The sequence below is a fragment of the Propithecus coquereli genome, unplaced genomic scaffold (genome assembly GCF_000956105.1).
Source record: "Propithecus coquereli isolate 6110/MARCELLA unplaced genomic scaffold, Pcoq_1.0 Scaffold196, whole genome shotgun sequence".
Lineage (NCBI taxonomy): Eukaryota > Metazoa > Chordata > Mammalia > Primates > Indriidae > Propithecus > Propithecus coquereli.
In genome coordinates, this window is record NW_012144522.1 from 705,787 (window position 1) to 717,559 (window position 11,773).

At 49.6% G+C, this 11,773-nt stretch overlaps 1 protein-coding gene across 1 annotated transcript; it reads left to right on the forward strand.

Moving 5' to 3' along the window:
- Positions 1 to 5,863: 5,863 nt before the first annotated feature.
- LOC105809551 (T-cell-interacting, activating receptor on myeloid cells protein 1-like) lies at positions 5,864 to 11,382 on the forward strand. The gene is made up of 5 exons (XM_012643387.1): positions 5,864 to 6,068; positions 6,355 to 6,651; positions 7,194 to 7,490; positions 10,575 to 10,713; positions 11,100 to 11,382. Exons 1-5 carry the CDS (start codon positions 5,918 to 5,920, stop codon positions 11,125 to 11,127), a joined length of 912 nt encoding a protein of 303 aa, XP_012498841.1. The 5' UTR covers positions 5,864 to 5,917; the 3' UTR covers positions 11,128 to 11,382.
- The last annotated feature ends 391 nt before the right edge of the window (positions 11,383 to 11,773 follow it).

Below are 11,773 nucleotides of genomic sequence, written 5' to 3' on the forward strand. Positions count from 1 at the left end.
CACCTACTAATTTGTCCTCCATCTCTAGTATTTTGTCATTTTGGGAACGTTATACTAATGGGATCAGACAGCATGTGAGCTTTTGAGATTGGATTTTTTCCACTAAGCAAAATGCCCTTGAAATCCATCCAACTTATATTATGTATGAATGGTTTGTTACTTTTTTAAAAAAATGGAGTAGTATTGCATGGTATGGACGTATCATACTTTGTCCACTTATATAAGAACATTTTGGACGTTCTTATATGTGTATCCCAGTTTCCCATGGCCAGCAGGCCCCTTGCGATTTCTGAGCAGAGCAAGGAACTGCGTGCACCCCTGTCACCCCATAAATTAATGTTACTATATTAGAGACAGAAATGGTCTCAGGAGTTTTGCAGGGCTCTGCCCTGAAGGAATATGTGAACGTGTTAGCTTGCACATCAAAAGCTGCTCCACCTCAGGAGGGCATCTCAAAAGGTCAGCAGCAGCTGCTTTCCAAGGTGACGCTGTGGTCTTAACCCCGTGGTTCTCACCTGCTTTGAAGGACAAAGCAAAGTCTACATGGAATCACGGGGTGAGAGCTGATCAAGGAGTGTCCACCCAGAGACAGATACCTGCGACTAAAAACAATTAGCTCAAGGGACAGTTCCTGCTTGACTTCTTACGACCTGTCTCTAACTGCAATAACTAGATAAAGAAATATGGGGCCAATATATCTCTGTTTAACCCTTCTGTTAAGTAATAGCTTTATCTTAGAACTTAGAAGTTTGTCCTTGAAAGTTTTTATAACCAGAGTTAGTTAAGGGATCTATAGAAGGCTTTTGAAAGACTTTTAACCCATAACAAACTACCTGTTATTATGTAAATCTGTTACCCCTGGCAACCTATCTCTGTACCTATAAACGCCCATGTGAAACTTTATTCTGGGCCCTGTGATTCACGGGGATATCATAGGGACCCCTGAGTATCCCACTTTTTACCTTTTATCTTTATAAATCTATAAAACTATACCTTCGTCTCTGTGTATTCTTTTATTTCCATTATTTTCCATTTTCTGTTATTTTCTTATCCTTTGTGACGACCCCTACCTAAGGGACCCAATTTTTTGCTGGGAACGTAGCTAACTCCCCGCATACCCCTTTCGTCTTGTGGGTGAAGACTTGTTCTCTCCTTCCCGGGGGCAGATACATTAGTGGGGTTGGCCAGGTGCCATAGGATGGGGGCATATATAATATATAAATACGTACCACGTAATACTCATATTTAAGCAGTACAGGGAAGTTCACTGCCTACCCAGAAGGTGGCAAGATTTCGTCTAAAAAGGAAGAAGAATCTGGGGCTTCCCACAGATTGGAAACTGAATACATCTGTGTTCCGATAAAGGCTGTCCACAAGAGAAGTGTTTATGAGGCTGTCTATGTCACCCTGCATGGTTCTCATTGCGTGACTGTGCTGTGTCGTAAAAGCTCTGGGTCACGTGAGAGGAAGGATGGGAAAGGAAGCTGTAAAGAAGTCACTGCTCACATTGAGCTGCCCTCCCTCCTGTGGCGGCAGAAATGAAGGTCCTTAGAACAGGCTGCAGGGCCACTTTGGTCCCCACATTCCTTTCCCTCCTCTGCTTTGGTAAGTTTCTTGAACCGACACATTGGGATTAGTGACGGGTGGATTGAGAGAGAGGAATGTGGGTAAGGTAATAAGGCTGGACATAAAAACATCAGCTTGTCTTCACTGCTTGCTCATGTGTGTCAGAGTCTGGTGGCTTCGAATACACTTCCTCTAATCAAGTGTTGTCAGTATTTAAAAATCTGCATTCCACATTCGTGATTGGGCTCTATGTCGACAATAGCTCTTGTTGATTTATTTCGAATTTTATTTTAGTGACAATATTGTTTCTGTAAATACATGTATTCACTGGAAGATGGACATTTTATATCAAGTCTTTAAATAATGGAGTATCACTCACTAGACGTAGAAGTTGGAAGTAAGTGTGCGTAGAAGGATACGGAGGGATATGTTAGGGCATTCTAGCTGCGTGTCGTTGCTGGTCGAGTTTCTGGGCCCACTGCTCAACACCTCCTTGTCACAAACGGTGATTAGCCAGAGATAGAGGCGTGCTAAGGTCAATCTCTAACCTGAGAATTTTTCCTTGATGTGATCAAAAGTGTTTAAAGTGACTCAAAAGGGTAACGTCTTTCTGATGCCCAGATAGAGGCTATAAAATACTGTGTCCAGCATCGCCCAAAATCATTCCACATATCATCTGTGGTTCTTTTTCCACGGCGTGGGAAATACCACTCGGGTCCTTGAAAACAGTCCTCAGAGATGGGAATTGGGCCCACGCTGATGAACGAGGACTCAGATGGGCTGAGGACTCCTGCTCAGGGTCCCACAGAGGGTGAGCTGAAAAGCAAACACTCAAACCCAGGCTTGTCTGGCTCCAAAGTCATTGGTGTTTCCACCCGGTCATGATAGGAAGCTAAGAGGGACACATGCATGGGCTCTTCACGGTGGAAATGTCTTTGGGGTGGGTGAACAGATGCGGATTGGGGAAATCACCGGAAGATAAAACGGGAGCAGCTCAAACAGTGTGTGGTGCTGAGATGCAGCTCAAGGTGGTGTTTGCAGGTGCCAAGAAACCTGGTCTCCTCATACAGGGCCATGCATGGGTCTTGGCTTGGTTTTGGTCACCGTGACTTAGTGCTGTCTGTCTTCACCGTATTTCTCCCATGCCGAGACTTTACAGGAGTCCCTTTGAGCCCCGTCTTGGGATAATGAAAGGAATTTTAGGCCCTCAGACTGTGTTTCCGGGGGAAGAGTGAATCCACCATATTTGCTTTAGAAACTCCACTCCCGCACATTCTGGTTGAGCTGCGTTGTGAAATACATGACATGGTGTCAGGGCTCAGTTTCTTCATCTGTATAATGGGGATAATGATGATGATCTTTGGGGCTGTCTTTATGATTAGAGATTATGTATGTACATGATGATTATTGTTATTTTCATAGGGGAATAATTCCTTTATCATTCCCCCTCCTCCCCCTGGCCCAGACATTATTGTTTAGGTGGGTTCGGGCTCCTGAGTGGGTCCAGGTGTTTCCAGGCATCTATTCTTTCCACTCTTTTCCTCCTTCCAATTCCTGTGGAGCCACTGATTCTGCAACATTTTTTTTCAATACCTTGGCATAGTTCTATTAATTTCCCCTTTCCAGATCATGAAATTTAATCTTCTTGATGTATCCATGTAACTGTAGTAAAAATTCCTGGTAATGTCTCACTTTTGCCCTGACAGACTAAACTGTTACTCTATACTTGGGAAAGAGGAAATTTCTGATCTTAGGAATTTATAAATTTATGTCTAACAACCTCCTTTATGTTAGATTAACCTCTTTGTATCAATAATATTTGTTTAGAGGCTTGGTATGAATTTGAAGACAATCTTAGTACTCGGGCAAAAGTCTGTCCACCCCATATGGGCATTTAAGGAAGGATGGTCGTGAACCATTGGATGACTCCAGGATCACTTCCACTCGGAAGTCTCTTTATCAATCAATTCATTTTGTACGTCTTTTTGGAGGCCCCAGGAAACGTTTGCCCAGTTTCAGTTAGAGCAGCGCTTTTCTGTGTTCGCCGCATACTTGCACCATCCAGGTGTCAGCTGAAGAATCGCGAGGTTTCCATAAATCTGGAGAGGAGACTATTTCTTCTAAAGAAGTGCAACCTACAGAGTGGCTACCCTGACAGACTGGGATGCAAAGCCTCCAGAAGAGACCAAAAGCAGGCATTTTAGAGGAAAAAAAGGGAGAGGTTGAGATTTAGGCCCAACAAGTTGACCAAGTACACATGTTCCATAGGTTATAGGAAGAGCTATGAATATTCACCAAGGGGGTTGCACGATGCATAGTAAGCAAACATGCAAGTTACATGCATTCCGTGTTCACTTTGGGGTGGAGACTTAACAATTTAAATACATTAGAATTAGCCCCTGTATATCAAAAGGTGAAACAGGGACACGAAGACACTCAGTGTGCAGCCTCTGTAAACTAGCCAGAACCCACCCGTCGTTGGTGGTCTCTTAGGAGAAAGTTACTGAAATCAGTCTCTTGTGCAATCCGTACTGTAGTTACGGCTTGTGGAACAGCGGTCAGTTAGTCAGCATCTGGTGACCAGTGAGCTGCAATTGTTTCAATGTTCTTTAGCTAAACCAGTACTGGTTTAGCTGCCAAGGAGAAAGAAAAAACCTTGTGGCAGTTAGAACATAGTTTATTCTTTAAGCATAGGGGTGTGTGACTTAACCCTTGTCTGGCAAGGTCTTAGGTCTTGTTTATAACTTGGTTTCTCATTGCCGTAAAGAGTCTGTTCCATCAGTCTTATGAACTCTCTTTTAATATGGAAAATACGAAAAAGTACTGATACCTGCACACCATCCCGAGACCTGTTCCAACTCTCCTGCAGTTGTTCTGCACACTGGGATTTTCACCTTCTCCTCAAGGAGCCCCAAGTGGAGTCAAGGTCAAGAACAACTGAGTCAAAGTATTCTGCAGATGCATCCATATGTGAAGCAGAGGAGGAATGTGTGTTTTCTCTTTCTGGAATGTCCATCTGGATTTCTGAGTTCTCTTTTAGGGAACCAGCAGTGAACTTTGTCCTCTTTGGAGTAACAGGGATGAAATCACACAATGGGAAAGATTGGTTCAGAAATCTTTCAAGACTAGAGCTAAGATGGTCACAACTAGCCCTTTCTATAGAAAAGGCTGCTTCCACCTTTCAGCAAAATCCTTACCCAAGCTAATGGATACGGATGATTATGGTGTCATTTTGGGGTTGGGAGGAAGAAATGAAGGTCCTGTAAGTTTGCATCTTTTATCTTTCTGGTAAGGTCTCTCTGAGTCACGCTTAAACTTGGCCATCTCATCAGACAGTGAGTAGGATCTGTTGAAGTCCTACTATGCACCAGGACTTGTGTAGGGGGTGCCGAGGTGAATGGCACAGAATCCCCCCCTCCCAGGGGCTCACAGGTAGTGACATCTTGCATCTCCCATGTTAGGAGATAAACAGACTTTTATAAACTCTAAGATTTTATAACTAAATTGTTTCTGTCTTAATTTATGTCACTCAAGGCACCAAGCAGCCTTTGGTGCTTACTCTACCACAGATGAAACTGTACGAGATTTCCAAAGTCTTGACTTCATCGGGGGTTAAACGAGGGCACCTCACTCCCCAGGGCTGGGCAGTCTCCCGTGTGGTTAGCGCCTGGTCCCCCGGGGGGAGAACATGAAACAGAGACACCAGTACAAACAGTCGGACTGGCCTGTCTTGGGCTGGTTTGTGACAGAGCATGTGAGTGGAAGGGTTTCTGGCATATCTGTGGGACCGAGAAAGGACCTGGAGCATGTGTAGGTGAGAGGGACGCAAGATGGCTCAGGAGAATCGCTGAGAACGGTGGAAGGGCTGAGACAGGAGCTGGAGCCGCAGTCCAGCGTGGGGACAACGAGAACTCCTGAGTGCACGACCTCCAGGAGTCTGTTCTCAGCAGGAGCCTCTGGGGTGTCCCCAGGGGTCAGGGCAGGCCAAACCTGTTGGCTTCAGGCAGGTGCTTGTCTCTCATGATGATCCTTTTACAGGGTTCTGTGCTGGCCAAAGAAACGTAACAAAACAAGGTGAGTATTTCTGCAATTAAACCCTCCTTGATCCCTCATCCCAAATCCCCCTCCCCCATTTCCCTTCCCTTTCTTTAAACGGGTCCTGAGAGCAGGTGAGCGAGCCAGACCCGGCCCTGGGCTCTGCTTCCTTCCAGACTCGCTGCCCAAGCCCTCCCTCGGTGCCTGGCCCAGCTCGGTGGTACCTGCCAACAGCAGCGTGACACTGCGATGCCAAGCTCCTGCCAGGGACGTGATCTTTGCTCTCAGAAAGGGAGGAACTATTTTGAGGTCCTCGATGCCGCCTGGTTCTGCGCAGGGCCTGGCTAAATTTCACCTCACTGACCTACAGCCCAGCGATGCCGGAAGGTACACCTGTGAGTACAGCAGACGAAAGGTCCCCTCCACAACGTCACAGCGCAGTGATGTCCTTCTGCTGTTGGTTACAGGTGAGGAGGGGGCGCCTTTGAATGATGTGGGGGGACAGGGATGAGGGAGGAAGCAGAGGAAGGGAGGGAAGAGTGGGTTCCATTTCCAGAGTAGTTGGTGGGGGCGAGGGAGAGAGACAGGATCACAATCAAATGCCCGGGTTTATCCAGGGCTTGTTGGAAGAGCCCCGCCCTGGAGTTGGGAGGAGGTCAGAGCCCCTTGACTGACTCCCACTCCAGGAGAACGAGGGCAAGTGGGGGACCCCAGGCTTCACCCCACAACCCCAGAGCCTTCCTTCTCTTATAGGATCTTCACCTAAACCAATCTTCCAAGCCCATCGAGGTCATAGGGTGGCTATAGGACAAAACGTGACTCTGTGGTGCCAGAAGCCAGACCATTTCAGTGGATATAAAATGTTTGTTCTGCTGAAGGCGGGAACGTCACTGCCCATACAGCAAAAGAGTTCGGAAGGGAACAGGGTGGAGTTCTCCCTCCAGAAGGTGAGAGTCGGTGACACTGGGAACTACAGCTGCGTGTACCATCAGACAATGGCCCCTTTCCACGCCTCGAACCCCAGCGATCATCTTGCGATCTGGGTAATAGGTAAGGTTTTGCATGATTTTTAGGAGGTGTTTTTTTTTTTTAATGGGAGATAATTTGTTTAATTATTCCCTTATTATTTTTTCATCACTTGCACTATCATCCCTTTATAAATCTTCTCTTTTAGGATTTCTACTCCCTTGCCTTTTTCAGGCCCTGCATTCTTGGATAATTTCCCATGTTGCTCTTCAACACGATTAATCCCACCATCAGCCGAATCCCTTCCATGACTCTGTGCATCAGTTAAAACTCTGGTTGATCTCGGTGTTAGTTATTTTATTCCCAGCAATCATTTCCAGACGTGGTGTCTGCACGGCTGCGCGCCGTTGCGTCATAGAGCAGTATCTTCTCGCCTCTCCTGGCACATGCTGTTCGGCTTCCTCTGAAATGATCTTGTTTCCTGCTCGAATTCTGCGTCACCGGATGCTACACGCCTCCCCCCGCCCAGCCATGCAGATTCCCTTTGCTGCTGTCGATTCTTCCTGCGGGAGACCCGCAGCCGAGGAGGACCCAGGGTTCTCCTCGTGACCTTCCTTCTCTTACAGGGTATTTACCTAAGCCTTCCCTCCGTGTCCACGGAAGTCCTAAGGTGACCGCTGGAGAAAAGGTGACTCTGTGGTGCCAGAAGCCAGCCCACGTGACTGGGTTTAAAATGTTTGCTCTGCTGAAGGCAGGAACGCCGTGGCCCATACAGGAAAAGAGTTCAGAAGGGAGCGAGGTGGAGTTCTCCCTCCAGAACATGGCACTTGGTGACTCTGGGAACTACAGCTGCGGGTACTACCAGACCACTGCCCCTTTCTGGGCCTCCTACCGGAGCAGTTATCTCGAGATCTTGGTGACAGGTACTTTTTTTGATTTTTAGAATTGTTCTTATTTACGCAGAGAGCATCGGTTCTGTTTTCAATGCTTGCTTGTTTATTATTTGCACGGCCACCTTTTCGAATCTTTCCCTGTGTGAGTCCCACCCCTGTGCCAGTCTTGTCCTGTAGTCCTGCATAACGTCCCACGCTGTCCTTCGGAATTAGGAATCCACCCGTCAGCACACCTCCTTCTACTCTTTTCTGCCTCTCTTAAAATTTCGATTTATTGTGGCATTAGTGATTTTATTTCCAGCAATTCTTTCTCATCCTGAGAACAGCCTTCTGCCTCTGTGTCATGAACAGCGTATCCACTCATATCTCGTGGCGTTTACTGTTAGATTCTTCTAAAATTGCCTTCTTATTCCCAGCCAGACTCTGCTCTATTGGACGCTGCATGTTCTACTCCTAAGAGCTGAAATTCCCATCGCTGCTGTTTACTCTTCCCATACAGCCAGTGAATGCTTTACGATTAGAAATGAAGTACTACATGGTCAGTGTCGAGAGGAGGAGAGGGCTCCCCCTTCCTGTAACGGTGGCATCACTGCGTTTGTCTCCCTGTGAATTTTGCCTACAGGGGGCGTTGTTGCTGCCGGGTTTAGAGAGAACTTTGCAGTCACTGGGATGTGCCAGGTGGGAGGGTGTCAATGTCGGTTTCTCTTTAGAACCAGGGCCACTGCCAAGCATAAGCCTTTCTTGACTGAAGCGGAAATGCACAATTTCCCAGATACATAGCTGCTAAACTCCACCTTTTTAAAGCTCGTCGCGTGCATAAAGTCAAACGTTGTATTGGATGCTGAGCCAGCCACTGAATTTCAGTGGTGTGTGTGTGTGAGTCAGATATTTTACTCTTTACCTGGACAATCTGAAATTGCCGCCTCCCTCTCTCCACCCCACCGACTTCAAAGACAGGCAAGGACGGTGATACCTCAGAACCGTTTTACCTCTCAAATGCCGCTGTTGCCAAATTCGAGATACCAAGCCCTCTACTGCAGAAAATTGGGGCCTGGTATTTTCCTGTCCTGGGGATCAGGCCCTCACCAGGCGGCCAACCTTAGTCCTGGGGGGGCGGAGCCATCCCATTTCAGCTCCTCTCCCAGGAATGCTCTCTCAGCCAGTGCCTATCCTCATGTTGGTGGCGCCCCCTCCAGGTGTTCAGTGTGTTCCCCGCCGTCTAACATGGATATTCAGTATTCACCCCGGTTCCCGCCAACCAGCCTGGTGACGGAACCGTAGGGTCCCCTGCGGTCATGGTCCAGGACACCACTTCTCTGTTAATAAGAACTGCTCCTCCAGAGACACGGCCCTAAATGATGGGGTCCCCAAATGCACAGGCCTCCTGATAGCAAGGTTGCACCTGGAGCCCTTCCGCTCCTCATGGGGGCTGGTCACTGTCCTCACCCGGCTTCTCTTGCCCCGTGGTTCACCCCGCGAATTCAGGACAATCCACTACAGACCCATGGACCACACCCCGGTCAGCCGCGGAAACGACGTGGTTTACGTGGGCGTCGTCGCGCTATTCCGCGTGGATGCCTCGGTGCGGTTCGCATCCTTTCTGCCGCCCTCCCACCACAGCTGGTGGGACCATTTGCCTCGGTTGCTGCCATCCCCTTCCCCCTCCCGGAGAGGAAGCCACAGTCACCCACTCTCCAGAGGGTGTCGTTCCTGATGGCGCGGGGACACTCTGAATTCAGCACACGTCCCACCTTGGTTGAACCTGTCACCCACCTTGGTTTAACTTGTCGCACTCCCGGTCTGGGCCCAGCAGCTGCTGCGGGCCTGGTCCCAGATGCCCGGCGGTGGGTCTCGCCCCGCCACCCCCGCGCAGGAGCCGCGTTTCCGCCGTGGAGGACGCGCTGCCCCGACGGCAGGGTGGAGCCACGCGCCCCTCTGGTGGGTGTCGCCCCATCTGCTGAGGCGCGGGTGCTGCCGTGGGCCCCGGGAGCCCCGGCAGGGAGGGATGCGCCGATTCCCAGTGATGCTGGCGTCGTTGGCACCACCCACTTCTCGCCAGTCCCAGCTCTGGCGCAGATCCCCCGGGAACGGGTGCTCGTGACCCCGGGGAAAGGGCCGCCGCCCCAACTCCAAAACCGGGCCCCCCCAAGGCCGGGGAACCGGGCCGGCCCGGGGGGGAGTAGAGGCTGGCCCACAAGCTGCAGCAGCGCGCGACCGGGTCTCCTGAACTCACCGGGTGCGCACAAGGTCAGACAGCTGGAGCCCTGATCTGACCCTACCCCAGCCACCGGCCACTGTGGTTTCCCGGCTTAACTGAATGAGTGGTTGCCAAACTGAACTCATTTTCCGGGGCTCCTGGCGCCCCATGGTGGGTGGCTGCAGGCTCTGATGGGCCACCCTAGCCCTGGATTTCCGAACCCGGTTTCCCAAAGGCCAGGCAGGTCCTTTCTTGAGAGATGTCTACCCTTCACGGAGCAGGGAGGCTGGATCCTTCTAGAAACATGCCCCTAAAGGAAATTTCACTTGGCACGTAAGTCATGAACTCCACATTTGACTCCCAACGATGCTTTGAAGGGTTTCCTGCCAACAAAACTCTTCTTCATCAAATGAGGAACCAAAAGCAGAAGCGGGGCCTCCAGGAATGGATTTCGTAACTTCTTCTCCTCACTCTCTCCCGCTGCTCCCGAGCGTGGGCGTGCTGAGCCGGTCGCTCAGTGGCCTCCTTCCTCTTGGCAGAAAAGGCTCGGGCACTCGGTTCCAGTCCGGCCCCTTCCTCCGCCCGCGCCGCGCCCGGTCCCCCTTCGACCTTTCGCGTTGCGCCTCCTCGTAGATGGAGGGGCCGGGAGTGGGGAGGAAACGTGGGAAGGCGGCGATGGGATGAAGGGGAAATTGCTGAAGGAAGAGAGAAAAGTCAGAGAATACAAAGAACATGAAGGAACACCCACGCCAACTCCTGGTGGAACCCCTTGTTCTGTCTTCGGTAATTAGCAGTTCAAGGAAGGTACCGCTGACCCTGGCCAGGAATGCAAGCGCGCATGCGACAGGCAGACTTGGCAGGTCCGCCTGAGAGGGGGGGTCCTTTAGGGCCCGCGCTGAGGCCCCTCTTTCTTCCAGCTCCCGCAGGGACCGCGTCAGCCGATTACACCGCGGGTAACCTCGTCCGACTGGGTGTGTCGGCCTTCGTCATGCTCGCGATGGGCGCTTTGCTGGCCGAAGCCTGGCGTAGCCGGAACGAGTCTCCCAGGGACTCCAGGTAAAACACCTGAGCGCTTCGCTCTTCCGTGGGATGTGGCAGTGACAGGAAGTTCTCAAAACGCCAAACTACCACGAGGATTTCTGTGTTTCTCAACAGGGGCACAAATGGCATTTCAGGTGGGATATTTCTTTACAATGCGGGACCACCTTGTTCCTTTTAGGAATGTCACTACGCCTGTAGGTCTCCCGCTAAACAGTCGAAGCCCACCTCGCTGTGGAAGAGGAAAAACAGCGGCACGATCACACCCTTTCAAGCGTCCCTGGAGGAGGAGGGTGGGAAGTGATGCGCCCCCTGGTGGAGAATCTGTGTACACAGTTCGGGAGAAACGGTATTCCTCCTCTTCCTCCTCCCCTAACCCGGGGTCTGTCCTTCTCCACCCACAGACCGCACAGCTGCGGAGGGAAACGATGACATAGACCTGCTGGCCCTTAAGACTTTTCTGTGCAACCTGCGTTCCCAGCTCCAGGACGGGATGATGGCTTTCTTCTTCCTGCATTCCTCACCTGGCACAGAGGATAGAACTGGACATAAGCCTCACCTAATACGTGTTTGTGCACTTGCATAGACACTAAAAACGTCAGTGTCCGGCAGGGCAGCAGGTCCACTCTCAGCAGCTGGGAACTCTTCCTCCATTTGAAAGTGGAGGAAACGTCGCTTCCTATGTAATATTTCTTATTGCTTCCCCTCCATTCTATTTTGTGCTCTGGAGCAGCATTTAGTCAAATATTGGAATATATGTATTTATAATATATGTCTTTTAAATTCTATTTCATATGTTTTCAACATCTTACCTAATTTTGGAAGAATTTCAGTCTATCCCGTGGCATCTATTTGCTCTTGAATTGCAGCCAGTATTTCTGATGCAGATGTAAAATATCGTCAAATATATTTTCATTTTTAAGCTCTGTTGTTGTTTCTTGTCCTGGAGACCACATGTTGCTGAGCATCCTTTCACATATTATCGTTTCTATTTCTGATAAATTACCGATTAAATACTTTGCCCATTTTTAATTAGGTTATTTATTTTCTTAGTATGGAGTTGCAAAAATATGCAAGC